At 44.9% G+C, this 15,438-nt stretch overlaps 1 protein-coding gene across 2 annotated transcripts; it reads right to left on the bottom strand.

Annotated features, from left to right (window-relative positions):
* Positions 1 to 665: 665 nt before the first annotated feature.
* Positions 666 to 11,487, bottom strand: LDLRAD1 (low density lipoprotein receptor class A domain containing 1). 2 transcript variants are annotated; one of them, XM_054037077.1, is made up of 6 exons: positions 11,382 to 11,487; positions 10,915 to 10,969; positions 4,679 to 4,819; positions 3,938 to 4,075; positions 3,078 to 3,206; positions 666 to 1,739 (listed from the first exon to the last, which is right to left on the bottom strand). In XM_054037077.1, the coding sequence occupies exons 1-6, from the start codon at positions 11,400 to 11,402 to the stop codon at positions 1,594 to 1,596; spliced, it is 630 nt and encodes a 209-aa protein (XP_053893052.1). In that variant the 5' UTR covers positions 11,403 to 11,487; the 3' UTR covers positions 666 to 1,593. The 2 variants fall into 2 exon arrangements, with proteins under 2 accessions (XP_053893052.1, XP_053893054.1); XM_054037079.1 differs by having other exon boundaries at positions 4,052 to 4,075.
* Positions 11,488 to 15,438: the final 3,951 nt, after the last annotated feature.

Raw genomic sequence — 15,438 nt, 5'->3', positions numbered from 1 at the left:
CTGTTGTTGCCCAGCATTCTGCCACACCCCCCAACGGCAAACTTGCTTCAATCCTTGTTTCCATTTCTGCCTCTGTTCTGGCTATTATTAGCTGAGCAACATACAAACAAAGGAAGATAAGGTTCCTACCATCATAAACTGACCAACCAAATCAGACACATAATACAGGCAAAACAAGCAATATTCCACCTGAGGGACCATTCTGGAAGCCCGACAGCTAGATAGCCTTTAGTAGGTTGTTGCTAAGTGGCTTTGCAGGAGAAGTGGTTTTGTAAGGTGGGTTTCTCCTCTTTGCCTTTCCCTCTGTTTGAAATTGTAGCTATTTCTGTGTTCTGCTTGGTAGCTATGGTCATTCACTTAGGCAGCTGGTTTCTGCCACAGAGCATTGGGTTTTCAGCTCGGGGATTATGAAGAGGTCCTGCTCCTACATGCTGAAGCACAGAAAGGACATGATGATGGACAATCAAAGTTCAGTGCTAGAGAGGCTCCCATGTAACACTTGCACATGTGCAGAGCTCACAATGTTCTACCCAACTCTAATGTACATTTCTGTGCTCACCTCACTTTTTGGGGTGGCCCTTTGCTCACTATTGCATCTTGTCCACCTGACCCCCTATAAAGCCGTTACTATTTCACCTTGGGATGAGCAACTGGGTCTTACACATGCACCTGGAGGGACTGCTTTAGGATCAGTCACAAAAGGGGACACTACAACACAACGTATACTGTACTGTTAACAAATGGTGGCTCTGTCCCTCACAATAACAAACTAATGGAAGAATACAGGTAGAATTTTTAATATCACTTATTTTAAAAGCATTATTTTAAAATTTCCCCTCGTTTTCACATCAGAAATAGTTCTGCAGAAGAGAAGTAAACCCAATTTAATTTCAGGGGAAATTTACCACGATTTATTTTTTTAAATAGATAGACAGCAATGAGTGTTTGCAACCTGGTTTCATATAGTTGAGAGCTATAAAAGACTCAGGGAATTTCTCCTCCTTTCATGCTAACAGATTAGTGATCAATTAGCAATGACTGTTGTTATCAAAACCAAAAAGAGTGTGAGGTCACCTTTTGGTCTTATTATTATTTTAGTTGATACTTAATCTGTATTTGTCGGTTTTTTCCCTAAAAAGGAAAGAAAAACAGAGTCCCTGTCTACTGTAATTTCCCTCCTCTCCCTGCAGACTTGCATATACAACTCAACAATCACAACCTCAACCCATAGCTAGCATTTTGTATCGTCAAAGTACTTTACAGGTGGTAACTAGTTAACCATCACCACACCCTGGGAGGTAGAGCAGTATGATCCCCATTTTACCAATGGGGAAACCAAGATATAGCAAGGTGAACGACTTGCCCATGATCACACAGTGAGTCAGCAAGATTCCCGGCTCCCAGTCCCGTGCTGAGTCTGTTATACAGTACTCCTCCTCCTTTCAGTGCTGTTGCATGGTAGTCAGGAAACCACTAGGCCACGTCATTTTCAGACAAAAGCTTCAACCCAGAGCATTAAAGCAGCAGGAGGAGAAGGCTAGCAGGTGAGAATGCAGACCATGCCCTGGGGGGGCGTAGCTACCTCTTGGCACTTCATCTATTGCAGGCATACTCATCAGACCAGTCTGAGCAGTGCTGGATTCTGTCTCCACAGAGGGCCCTGGGAATGCAGGTGCAATACTCAAAAAACACCGGTGTGCAGCTCCACCACTGAGTCCCACAAGGAGGGCAGCTAGCCACTAGGGTGAAAAAGAAAACATTAGCTCTTCTGCTTTTCTTACACATTACGTTTTAGACTTTACGTTGGCAGATCTGAACTCTCACCTAGTAGACATTGATCTGCACAAGAAAGAATAGCTTTCATCCAGCACCAGAGTATTTAACCTTAAGCAGCCACCTAATTTCTTAGAGGCAGTAGATACTGGTGGGTACACGAACCTGCCATGTAAAAGGGTCCCTCAGTCAGTACTATCTCCAGAAGTCAGGGACAGTTAGCTACCAGTGAGAGGAGCAGCCAGTTAACATTCATGACACACAAATGCCATTACCTGAATGTAATACATTATCTGTATATCTGAAACTAGCTATTCTAGATGCAACTGCTGATATGCATCAGTTCAGGTGTGCATGTTGTGGCTGAGATTTTTGAAACAGTCTAGGTGAGTTAGACACACCGTTCCATTAATTTCAGTGGAAGATGTGTCTACTTTTCCTACACTGCTTTGAAAATCCCAACCTTCAGCTTCAATTTTCAAATACGAACTTGTTTAGGTGTGTTAAATTCCACTGGCACTTAGTAAGCTGCTGTAAACATTCATAAGAATCAGCCATTAGTTTTGAATTTTCACTGCTGGCTACAGTCATTCTTTGAGACAAAATCAATCCAAAGTCAGCGTACACCAGAGAATGAATGGCTCAGGGGATTGGCAATGGCCTATGAAGCCTTTCACCTCTAGGTCGTTAGTCTGAATATGGCCCAAGTTGTTAGTGATCAAGAGTTCTAAGCATCAGATGTCTGCTTGGCAGCGTAAGTGAAATTAAATTGGTGGTGACAATCCAATGGCCATTGAACAGATGTCTACATAACAAAACCACCATATCTGGCATGCTTGTTGACAGTCTCAGCAGACAGACCAAGGACTGAGCGGGTCATAGAGCCTGAATGAAGGGCAAGGTTGAAGTAGCTTTGTGGGATGACGTGAGGAAGTCTGCACTGTTGTTACTCATGTTCTATCTATCTCAGGAGTTCTTAAACTGGGGGCCGAGACCCTTCAGGGGATCGTGAGGTTATTACATGGGGGGTTGCAAGTTGTCAGCCTCCACCCCAAACCCCGCTTTGCCTTCAGCATTTATTATGGTGTTAAATACATAAAAAAGTGTTTTTAATGTATAAGGGAGGTTGCACTCAGAGGCTTGCTGTGTGAAAGGTGTCACCAGTACAAAAGTTTGAGAACCCCTGATCTATCTTGTGGGTAAAAGGAGGATGTCAGTCTCTGTGGTTGTCAGTCCACCATCCTTTACAAACACCAAGCCCTTTAACTATTGTTTACATCAGTGAAAAGAAGTGGCTGACTTACAGGTCCCCTTTTCATCAGAACAGTCTCCACAGTCGTTCGCGCCATTACACTTCTTATCAGCATAGATCCAGTACACAGGGTTGCTGCAGCGGAAGATCAAGTATCCTGGCAGGTTACTGGGCAAATCATCTACAAGATGAGACACCTGGAGATAGTGAAATGGTCTAACTTCACTCAACAACAGTTGGACATAAATACAATGGCTGAGAAACCGATTATTAGCTATTAATATTATTTTACAATTCTCTGTTCTCCTTCCATGCAAGGATCTCAAAGCACTTGAAAAATATTAAACTACATGGCCCCCCTGGTAGATGGAGGGAAATATGCTTATTCCCCTTTTAAAGATGGGGAAACTGAGGTACTGAGCGTTTAAGTGACTTGCCCAAAGTGTCATGGGAAGTCTGCAGCTGAGCCAGGTGTACAGCCCAGATCTTCTGGATCCCTGTCCACTACATTAACAAGACCATCTGTTCTGTAGCTGACTGAACCATAAATCAAAACCAGATCTTCCACATGCTAACACGATGCTCTGTCAATAGGGCCATTTAATCATATTGTGAATAACTTCATCAAAGGAGGAGGGAGGCCTCATGGTTAAGGCTCACAAGTGCAAACCAAGGGACCTGGATTCTTCTGTTTCTGGTTCTCCACAGACTCCTGGTGCAGCTTTGAACAAACCGGTCATTCAGCAGCTGGGTTATGAAGTGTTCTAGTCAGTTATTCTGTGCTAAAGTAAGCTTTGAGTAAGGAGGGACCTGAGGAAACCAGGGATTGTGAGGAGCATGCACAGGAGGACTGGACAAACCATCACAGGGAGAAGATGTTTAAAAAAAAAAAAAAAAAAAAAAAAGGCTTACTACATAATTTCTCCTGCTCATCCTCTCCATTAACACACTCTCTGATTCTGTTGCAGATCTGACTGGCTGAAAGGCAAGTCACTCTGTCATCACACAAAAAGCCAGTCTGATTACCTGAAGTCACACAGAAGCGGTTCACTGAAAAGAAATCAGGAGATAAATGAGCTTAGATACTGATTTATCTAACTAGGGTGATCAGATTTTACAGGGACAGTCCTGATATTTGAGGTTTTGTCTTATATAGATGCCTAATATCTCCCACCCGTCTTGATTTGTCACAATTGCTCTCTGGTCACCAGATCTAACAGACATTTCCACATTCACCAAGAGCACAAGGACCAGACCAAAAAGATGTTTTTAACCAGAAGAAAAACATGAGGAATTTCAGGAATTCAGCTGCCACCCAGGAACTGACCAATGGTCCATTTATACATGGATCCTACCTGCTAACACGCTCTACTACACTAGAGGCCTAAGTGTATTAAAATGTGATTACACCACCCACACTAAGTACTAGAGAGGTACAAGAATCCTATTAAAGCTCCAAGGACAAGTGTATGTTCAAAGTAGTGCTTGTCACCAAGAGTTTGGAATGGAGCAAATTCAGCTCTCTCCTTCTCTTCCTCTCCCCTGTCTCCAGGTTTCATGTGGCACCTTCTACGTCTAATTTATTGAAAAAATAGCAGCACTTTGGCTGGAGATTAACTAACTTGTTTAGACAGAAAAAAATAACAGACTGACCAGGAGTGGGTGGCGGGAGTCCAAATGTGACGGCAAAACCAATGACAGCACCTACGACGCCGAGTGCAAGCAGCGCAATAATGGAGATACAGAGGCATCTTCGAGTACAACTTAAACATGCACTGCATTCCTGGCAGCGATCTGTGACAATAAAAGGGAACTAAATGTCAGAGGATTCACAAGTGATGAGCGGGGGTTAAAGTGAGTTGGACATTGTAAACTGCAGTTTAAGCAGACTGCAAAATTCTCACATTCATTCATTCTTCAAAGTTATTCCCAAAGCTTTTGAGCAAAGAAGAACTGGAAATATTTGAAATTCAAAACATGTGCTGTGTTGGTTAGTCTCATGGATCACATGGTATCATTTTTGTTACATGATTGGCTGTCTTATGGCACTGAGAAACAAAAGTGCACATATGGGCAAGTATAATTTAAAATTGAGAATTCACATTGTTGTTGGTTACTATTTAGAACAGGGGTGGGCAAACTTTTTGGCCTCAGGGCCGCAACGGGTTTCATAAATTGTATGGAGGGCCGGTTAAGGGAGGGGGTCGTGGCCCAGCCCCCACCTCCTATCTGTCCCCCCCGGGGACTCCTGTCCCATCCAACCCCCCCTGTTCCCTGACAGCCCCTCTGGGACCCCTGCCCCATCCACACACCCCTGCTCCCTGTCCCGACTGCCCCTGGACCCCCGCCACCCCATCCAACCTGTCCTCTCATTCCTGACAGCCCCCTGGGACTCCTGCCCCATCCAACCACCCCTTCTCCCTGTCCCCTGACTGCCCCCGGAACCCCTGTCCCTGCCCCTGACTGCCCCCCACTGCCCCATCCAACCCCCCCTCATTCCTGACTGCCCCCCAAAACCCCTGCCCCATTCAACCCCCATTCCCCCCCAACCCCTATCCACACCCCCACCCCCTGATCACCAGCCCGAACTCCCCTACCCTCTATCCAACTCCCCCGGCTCCTTGCCCCCTTACCGCGCTGCCCGGAGCACTGGTGGCTGGCAGCGCTACAGCCGCGCTGCCTGGAGCTGGGCTACACTGCCACAGCCGCCGCCACCACGCAGCACAGAGCACTGGGTCAGGCCGGGCTCTGCAGCTGCGCTGCCCCAGGGGCTTACAGCCCCACTGCCCAGAGCATTGCGCCAGCGGTAGGGCGAGCGAGGTGAGGCTGTGGGGGAGAGGAGACAGCAGGGGAGGGGCCAGGGGCTAGGGTCCTGGGCCAGGAGCTCAGGGGCCGGGCAGGACGGTCCCGCGGGCTGGATATGTCCCATGGGACGTAGTTTGTAGAATGTCCTTTCGGTAAACACCTGATCTTAACATTTGGTTTCATAACTACTCATTATTACTTATTATTTGTATAGTGGTGTTGCCTAGAAACCCTCGACACGGACCAGGACCTCAATGTGGTATGTGCTGCACAGAGACAGAACAAAAAGATGCTCCATGCGCCAAAGAGCTGATTTGTGCTAACTAAGCTTGTTCACTAGAATATGTGCAGCAAAACGAACACAAAAGGCCTCGAACTCAGTCAGAGCAAACTTAGGTTTAAAAATTAAAATGAACATTCACCAAAGTCTTTTTACACCTTAGCTCTGTTTCTAACATCTCAAAAATCTCTGAGCATAATCTGTTAAGGATTTAGTCTGTGTGTTCTCTCTCTGTCAGCACACTCCTTAGTAATGCTGTCAATGCCAGCAGACCAGTGACACAGTAAGTTGAAACAGAGGCGATAATGTGCAAGAGCTGAATGAAAGGTTAAATTCAGAACTATACCGAACATATTCAAGTGTAATGTGAAATGAGAAGAACTTTGCTCCACTACAGTATCTTTCCTCCAGGAAGCTCAAAACCCTTTACAAACGTGATGGGCACTACTATAATAAAACCTAAAATAAAGCAAGCTCTTGTCATTTTACAGATGAGGGTAACTAAGGCACAGGAGAGTTAAATAACAGAAAAAGTCAGAGGTAGGGCTAGGAACAGATCCCCAGGAGAAATCCTAGCCCATTAAATGACTGGCAAAACTCTCATCAACGTCAATGAATTCTTTGTGTCAGTCTTCACTGCAGAGGGTGTGAGGGAAATCCCCACACCTGTGATGTACTTTTTAGATGACAAATCTGAGGAGCTGTGCCAGATTGAAGTGTCAATAGAGACGGATTTGGAACAAACTGCTACATTAAATAGTAATAAGCAGCGCCCTACCAAATTCACAGCCATGAAAAACGCGTCATGGACCGTGAAATCTGTAAAGTAAAGGGTAAAAGCACACAAAGGACCAGATTTCACGGGGAGACCAGCATTTCCCAAACTGGGGGTCCTGACGCAAAAGTTGCGGGGGGAGGGGGGTGTCGCAAGGTTATTTTAGGGGGTTGCAGTATTGCTACCCTTACTTCTGCGCTGCTTTTAGAACTGAGTGGCTGGAGAGTGGCGGCTGTTGGCCGGGTGCTCAGGTCTGAAGGCAGCGCCCCACCAGCAGCAGCGCAGAAGTAAGGATGGCAATACCATACCATGCCATCCTTATTTGTTCACTGCTGCTGGCGCCAGCTCTGGTTTCAGAGCTGGGCTCCCAGACAGCACCTGCTGCTCTCCAGCTGCCCAGCTCTGAGGGCAGCACTGCCACCAGCAGCAGCGCAGAAGTAAGGGTAGCAGTACCACAACCCCCCTACAAATAACCTTGCGACCCCCCCCCAATCAACACTGTGAAATTTCAGATTTAAATAGCTGAAATCATGAAATTTATGACGTTTAAAATCCTATCACCAGGAAATTGACCAAAATGGACTGTGAATTTGGTAGGGCCCTAGTAATAAGTCACCAGGACCAGATGGTATTCACCCCACAGGGCCGGCTCCAGCATTTCTGCCGCCCCAAGCAAAAAAAAAAAAAAAAAATCGCGATCGGCAGCTGCAATTGGGGGAAAAAAAAAAAAGCTGCGATCGGCGGCGGCAGTTCAGCGGCAGGTCCTTCGCTCCTAGAGGGAGTGAGGGACCTGCCGCCCCTGAATTGCTGCAGGTGCCGCCCCTCTCCCGTGGCTGCCCCAAGCACCTGCTTGTTAAGCTGGTGCCTGGAGCCGGCCCTGTCACCCAAGAGTTCAGTAGGAACTCAAATATGAAATCGCAGAACCACTAACTGTGGTAGGTCACCCAATGCTTAAAATCAGCCTCTGTACCAGATACCTGGAGGACAGCTAATGTAATGCTGATTTTTAAGAAAGGACTCCAGAAGCGATCCTGGCAATTACAGGTCGGTAAGCCTCACACATTGGTTGAAACGATAGTAAAGAACAGAATTATCAGACACATCGATGAATACAAAATGTTGGGGAAGAGTCAAAATGGCTTCTGTAAAGGGAAATCATGCCTCACCAATCAATGGAAAGAGGTAAATAGCAGAGTGCCCCAAGGATCTGTACAGGGACCACTGCTGTTCAACATATTTAGGGCTACCATACGTCCGGATTTCCCCGGACACATCCGGCTTTTCGCTCTTTAAATAGCCGTCCGGGGAGGATTTCTAAAAATCTAAAAACGTCCGGGATTTCCCCCCGGTCGGCTATTTATCGACCGAAAAGCGGCTGACAGGGCAGCCGAGCACTGCTCGCATTGGGGCCTCGGCAGCCAAAGTCCCTTCCCAGCTCCCCCCATCCCCTGCAGCCTTAACACGCCGCCTGGCAGCGCTGGGGGGCGGTGCTCTGCGCCTGTGAGGGAACGTGGCGGCGGGGCTGGCAGCGGCGGCCAGAGCCTCTCCCCCGCTTTCCCTCCTCCTCCACAGCCTCAGCACGCTGCTCGGCAGCGCTCGGGTGGGGCGGGGTGCTCCTTGGGACGCGGAGCCAGACATCTGCTCTAAGCCGAGCGGCACGGTAAGGGGGCCGGGGAGTTGAAGAAGGGGGCAGTCAGGGGACAGGGAGCAGGGGGTGGGGTGGATGGGTTGGGAGTTCGGGGGGGCTGTCAGGGGGCAGTGGTGTGGAGAGGGGTTGGGACAGTCAGGGACAGGGAGCAGGGGGGGTTAGATGGGTCAGGGGTTCTGGGGGGGCTGTCAGGGGTCGGGAAGTGGGAGGGAGTGGCTGGGGGGGCTACCCTCCCCCCCCCAGAGTGTCCTCTTTTTTGAAAGTTCAGATATGGTAACCTTAAACATATTCATAAATGATCTGGACAAAGGGGAAATAGTGAAGTGGCAAAGTTTTCAGGCAATACAAAATTACTCAAGATAGTTAAGTCCAAAGCTGACTGCAAAGAGTTACAAAGGGCTCTCAACAAAATGGGCAACAAAATGGCAGATGAAGTCCAATGTTGATAAATGCAAAGTAATGCACATTGGAAACCATAATCCCAACCATACATAAAAAAGATGGGGTCTAAATTAGAGCTGTTACCACTCAAGAAAGAGATCTTGGAGTCATCATAGAAGTTTTCTGAAAACTTCTGTTCAATGTGCAGCAACCACCAAAAAATCTAACAGAATATTAGGAACCATTAAGGAAAGGGATAGACAATAAAATAGAAAAGATTATAATGCCACTATCTAAATTCATGGTACCCCCACATCACAAATACTGCGTGCAGTTCTGGCTGCCCCATCTCAACAAAGATACGTTAGAATTGGAAAAGATACAGAGAAGCAAAAAAATGATTAGTGGTATGGAACAATTTCCATATGAGGATAGATTAAAAAACTGGGACTGTTCAGTTTAGAAAAGAGACAACTAAAGGGGAATATGATAGAGGTCTATGAAGTTATGAATGGCATGGAGAAAAAGTATTATTTACCTCTTCACATAACGTAAGAACTAGGGGTCACCCAATTAAATTAATAGGCAGCTGGTTTAAACAAAACAACACATAGTCAACCTGTGGAACTCGTTGCCAGGGGATGTTGTGAAGGCCAAAAGTATACCAGCTCAAAAAAGAATTAAATACATTCATAGAAGATAGGTCCTTCAATGGTTATTAGTCAAGATAGTCAGGGACGCAACCCCATGCTCGGAGTGTCCCTCCTCTCACCACTAGTATGTTACATTCTGCTATAGGGACACAGCCAATACTAATGAGAAATTGTTACAGAATAGACCCTCACAATGACTACTTACATTTCCAGAGAAAAGAATTAGAGAGTTGGGGTTGTAACAGACCATTAAAAAAAAAGAAAATACAGAGCAAAACCTAGGAAATGAAATGATCTAACTGCATTTTTACAACTTTAAGGTTACACAGTTAAGTCCCCAAAAGTCAGGAAATGTGAAAGTTAAAGCTGAACATAAACCATTAACTCTGTTCCCTTATACATCCGTATTATGTCTACAAATTCAGCATCACATTTCCATAGAATCAAACGTTTCTAAAGTAATCGGGGGAAAAGACCCGATTTCAGTATGTTGTTTGAGAAATAGTATGTAGTCACATAATTAAAGACTATCATAATGCATCAGTCCAAAGGAATAGAATTAAGTTGTATGTTCCACCTTTTTTTCCCCCCTGACCTTGAGTGTTATCTGCAAAATCGTAAGGTTGCATTAACACAGTGTTTGCATTTCATTAGCAATTTGTCAAGTGCCAGCTGTGCTCAGTGGTGTACAAACATGAATGAAAGCATGGTCTTTGGCTCACTGCTGCTGAGATTTTGGCCCCATTTGAAACACACACAATTCACCTTTGTACAGGGAACCGTTCATCTCCAAAGGCAAACATTTCAGAAAATCATGAGCATGTGAAAATAGAATGTGTGTTTATGACACAAAAGTGTTTACAAACATTAAGTATAATGATTGCAACCAATGCTACCGTGGTGAGAAAGATAACAATAAAGTGCCATTGCTTCCTGACTTGCAAATATTTCCTACTGAATTTTATTATTTTCACATTTTTATTTTTAAATGGACAATAAACAACAATGGCTGAAGTTGGCAATGCAGATGTCACCCCGATGAGTATAGAAGATTTTTTTTTGAAACACATTAAGAACTTGCAGGGCGTTTAGATATTCTTCATGAGTCTCTTCCTTCACAAAAAGATTCTGTTGCTACAAGATGTTGCATTCAGTACTAGGTACCAAATAGCATGCCATTTCCCTACCAGCAAAAGGCAGCTTATACCCATCAGTTTTATATTCATTAATAAAAGAAAAGCCACCCAAGAAACTGTAAAACATTGCTTGTATTATGTGGATAAGAAGAATGTATCTATTGATTTCCACTTTCTTTACCAAGCCACTCAATTATACTTTATCAATTACCTCTTTCTTCAGAGGAGGACTTTGTTGAGTCAAATGAGATTCCACCAAAACTTCTCTATAAATAAGAGAAATAAAATACATAGCTTAAAAGAAGCAATGTTTACAGGTAATTTCAAATAACGTTAGTTACATTTTTCTGGTGCTTCTGTGTCATTTTATATGTAAATACATTTTATACATCTCATTACCTTTATATAAAAAGAAAGATGAAATTATCTTAAAATGTGGAAGATATTTCATTAACAAAATGGTTGCTAGATCGTCTTTGCATCTCATTCACCCATTTGTAAAGCAAAAGCTAATACAATTTCAGCATTTAAGATACATATTTTTCTTTTGGTGGAATTACTTTTACGTATAAACAACTAACTATTGTACAGCAACCAGCAGGAAAGAGGCCAGACAAATTGAATGCATAGCAGCATTCTTTAAAAAGTCATTACATTTTTTGAAGGGGATAAAATTACCTGAGGATGAGTTCTGTTCATATTTAGGTATAGCCACAATGTTTTACTTAATAGGAGTTGAAAAAGCCTTGGAATTTTTTTCCAGTACAGGGTTCAGCCATGCCATTTGCAGGCAGATCGTCTCTTTCAGATGGTTCTGTTTTAATGAGAGTCTACACCATGAAGGGCACTGCCGCTGTGTTACCTGGTTACTAAGAGAAACAGAGGTAGACAGGAAAGAGTCATTCTAATCTATAGTCATACACATATGATACAGGGCCTGATGGATGGCAGGAGAGGCAACATCAGCCTTTTCTCTGGCTCTGGGCGGAAGTGAGCGAGAGTTGGATGGTCATAGCCTGGTCCCTAGTGGACACATTAGCAAACACCACACAGCTCAGCACAACTAAAGCTGCACTTGGAGCTGGACTGGCAGGGCCGGAGGCGCTTTGGCAGAGCTGCAGGAAAGGCGGCGGTCTGTCTGCAATAGCATTAGCTGGCCCCAGCCAGAACGCTGAGTGTCACTGTGTTAACAAACAGTCTAGAAGTTACTGTGGCTGCAGACACACTAGGTAACTGCCACAGAGCGTTGGCATAGGCTTTCTGGAAGTGCTTGTCACCGGCCTGACTCTGCTCCTGCTGAAGTGTGTGTAGAGCTCCCAATTTGGAAAAGCCCATCCTTCTAACCTGGCCTGTCTGAGTCCATTTTTCATCTTTCTGCCTTCAGTGTCAGGGAAAGACACTCCCTTTGGTTTGTGGGAAAGTGCTAGAAAGGAAATAGACGGTAGCGCCATGATACCCAGCCCCAAGATGAAAGGGAGATCAAAGCAGCCAAGGACAAATGTGTGTGTGGCAGGTAGAAAAGAGACAGATCCTCTCCCCAGAACAAAGACACCATTAAGGACCCTTCTCCCTCATGGAATCCCAGAGCCCAGGCTCCAGGCCTAGCTCAAATAGCTATCGTGCAATTTTGTAGCCCTGCGAGCCTGAGGCAGCTGACCTGGGCCAGCCTGGGGTGTTTTATGGTAGTGTACGTACCCTTAGGATCCAAATTTTCAAAGGTGCTCAGCACTTCTGAGAATCCAACTCCTAGCAGGCCTGATTTCCCTCTTTTACATTGGCGTAAAGTAGGAGGACCCTCCTTCGAAAAATCAACAGAGTTAGAACCAGTGTGAGGAGAATCAGGCCTGCTAAGAGTCCATGAAACAGGGATAACACTTACCTACCCTGGAGGGGCGCGCAGGCTTAGTATGGATTGGTGCCATGCTTTGAAGTAGTAAAGGGCTCTATATAACGTAGATAATACTCCAGCCCCTCTGCTATAGCTTTTGACAGGAGTACATAGCAAACCAACTGAACAGGAATTTTCTTCTCTCTTTTCTTTCTAGTTTCAACGTGGATTTTGAAAACAAACCCAAGAACTGATGTCAGGATTAAAAGAAAGAGCCAGTTAATTTAAGCCTAATATTCAAAACTTTCAGAACCACCACCACTGCACCTTTTTCTGTGTATCTTCCTTCCACCCCTCCTTTCCCCTCATTTTAACTCCACTGCTATTTGACTCAGGCTTTATCTTTCCTTGCTGGTGGATGTGAACCCAACAATGGGTGCAAGTAGAAAAAGGACAGATGCTGCTTTGCTGTAGTCTGCAAACCCAACTTCGCTGGCACCAGCACATCTTCAGAGAGGAGTCACTGGGTCGGGCAAGAGAGCCCGTACCGCTTCCTTCCCTAACAACGTAAGAAAAAGGAATTAGTGTTTGTTTTATTCTAGTATAGGACATTGGCTTAGGTCTAAGGTCTTACATATGTCCATCATCTGACCATTTCCTCTTCTGCAGGAGGTAAAAGAATAGGAGCTGGCAAGCAGGGCCGGCTCCAGGTTTTCTGCCGCCCCAAGCGGCGAAAAAACCCAACCCGATTAGGCGGCACTTTGGCAGCAGCTCAAAGAGGAAGAAAGGGACTGAGGGACCCACCGCCAAATTCCCGGATTGCCGCCCCTTTGTATTGGCCGCCCCAGGCACCTGCTTCCTTCACTGGTGCCTGGAGCCGGCCCTGCTGGCAAGGCACACGTCTCCCTTCTCCCCAAATCCCATCTCTACTGTGGGAGCACATCATCATACTTCACCTGTGGGGTGAAATGTGTGGGGCCTGTGTGTGATGTGAGAGGGGAAAGGGAGATTGATCAGGAAATGGGGTGACCCAGGGATCTGCAGGAGGGCTGTGGATGGAAATGGAATGCTGGTGGTTAGGGGAAAGAAGGTAAATAGTGGGGACAGCAGCAGCTCAGAGAGGTCAGAGCTTTGTCTGGCAATGCAGGTACATCATGTGACTCCTGCGTAAACCAGTAAGCATACAGTAATAACAAAACAAACAGCTCAGGGCACCGCCGTTATTCAACACTCCCACGTGCTATTTTACTAGCGACTTAGCAGAACAGAGCTTACTGAGGACAACAGCCACTGTCAGGAGCAGAATTTAATTTTCCAGACATGGTGTAATACCGGTCACCTTCTTGAAAATGTAAGGAGGATGGGTTAAATGATAAGGAGACACCTAGATAGTGAGCTAGTACTAGGATTGTGATTTAGGGATGGGCATATACACAGCTATTGCAGTGGGAAAGTTATTGTCTGTTTTAATGTGATAGCACCCAGGGCAGAGAATGGCTATCTAAAATCGTGAAATAACAATGAATCATCCTCACAGGCACTAAAGCAAAAGTAGTTGCTGTGCCTCTAGTTCCACAAAGATTAATAGTGAAAAGGAAACATTCCAAACTAGAAAAGAATTGGAAAACTAAAATCTGTTTTAACCCAGAGGTAAATGCAAATAGGAGAGACACTTGAGGCACTATCCACATTAACAGGAAAGGAGAATATTACTTCCAACTTAGGTCTTCAGAAGATGCTGCTTTCTTCTGTAGTGTAGATCCAGTTAGAATTAGTGTGCTTGGACAAGGGAGACGCTAAGCTGTATCTTAATCATCCAAATATTGCTAGGTCATCACTATAAGGGAACTTCAATTTTCTTTCCAGTCTTCTGCTCTCTAGGGCAAACATACCCAAAGAAGCCTTGAGAGACTCTGGGCACATAAGATTTATCGCTGGGCCCAAACATACAGCAAACATCTAATGAGATACGGTCACGCTTCATTTGTGATGGGACCCTAGGTGATGCATCAGTTTCCATATATCTACTCACCTTGGGCTACCCTACACCTACCAGTTCAAATGTCCAAGCCCATAGCACACCTTAGGTCAGCCTCTGGTTCAGAATGATGCCCCCCTAGTAGTTTAAGATTTCCCCCTGCAGTCTCAACAAGATAGATACTGTCCAAGCATAAAGGGCTAGTTCCTGCCCGGGCAAGATTTACAACTTAAATGACTGTTCTAGGAGAACATACTCTGGCAGGAGGGAAGCACTGAACACACAAGCAGACTGGTGCCATAGAAGTTTGTTAAAGATACTCCATACAAACCATTTACAGAAATATTACATGTAATAGTCAAAATATTGATCTAGCGGTTTAAGGAGCTTTGTAATATCCTCAATTAGGGTTGCAGTTCCTCTTTGGGAAGACTACTGTGTTGAAAAAACTAAGCTACAAGTGGCTTGGCATGTGGTCTCCTTGCAGTTTTGGATATGCTAAACATTCTAAGTTTAGACCTAAAATTGTGGTGTAAATTAATGCACAAGGATTTTCAATTAGATGTTCTGGTACCAGTGATGCTGAGTGTAATTGCTTATGACCACAATACATGCAGAATTTACAGCTGCTATCGAGGAGAGCAAGACCAGAAGCATGTGCCTCTATAAAAATAGGTCCTCCCAAGTGGCTCATCATACAAGCTTTTTTTTTTTTTTTTTTTTTAAAAAAAAAAACAGTGTTAAAACAGGAATGACAAAAGAATTCAGTAAAATCCCCGGAGAGCTCAAGGAGGCTAGTTATCCACTATCCTCTTCTGGGATCATTCTAAATAACTGGAATGATCCTACCCCGCATGATCACATTCGGGATCCAAAACAGAGTTAACAAATACTCATAGCTTCATATTCTGCTCTTAAGTTTAAGAACC

The sequence above is a fragment of the Malaclemys terrapin genome, chromosome 8, assembly GCF_027887155.1.
Source record: "Malaclemys terrapin pileata isolate rMalTer1 chromosome 8, rMalTer1.hap1, whole genome shotgun sequence".
NCBI classification, from domain to species: domain Eukaryota; kingdom Metazoa; phylum Chordata; order Testudines; family Emydidae; genus Malaclemys; species Malaclemys terrapin.
This window is presented reverse-complemented; position numbering and strand designations above follow the sequence as displayed.

What these genes read in the sequence shown, in the direction of transcription:
- LDLRAD1 (XM_054037077.1), bottom strand. Translation starts at nt 11,402, where the DNA reads ATGAACAGAACTCATCCTCAG. An exon ending in TGAACAGAACTCATCCTCAG is followed by an intron (nt 10,970 to 11,381) that starts GTAATTTTATCC and finishes TCTTATTTATAG; the next exon opens with AGAAGTTTTGGTGGAATCTC. An exon ending in TTCTGATGAAAAGGGGACCT is followed by an intron (nt 1,740 to 3,077) that starts GTAAGTCAGCCA and finishes TTTTCACCCTAG; the next exon opens with TGGCTAGCTGCCCTCCTTGT.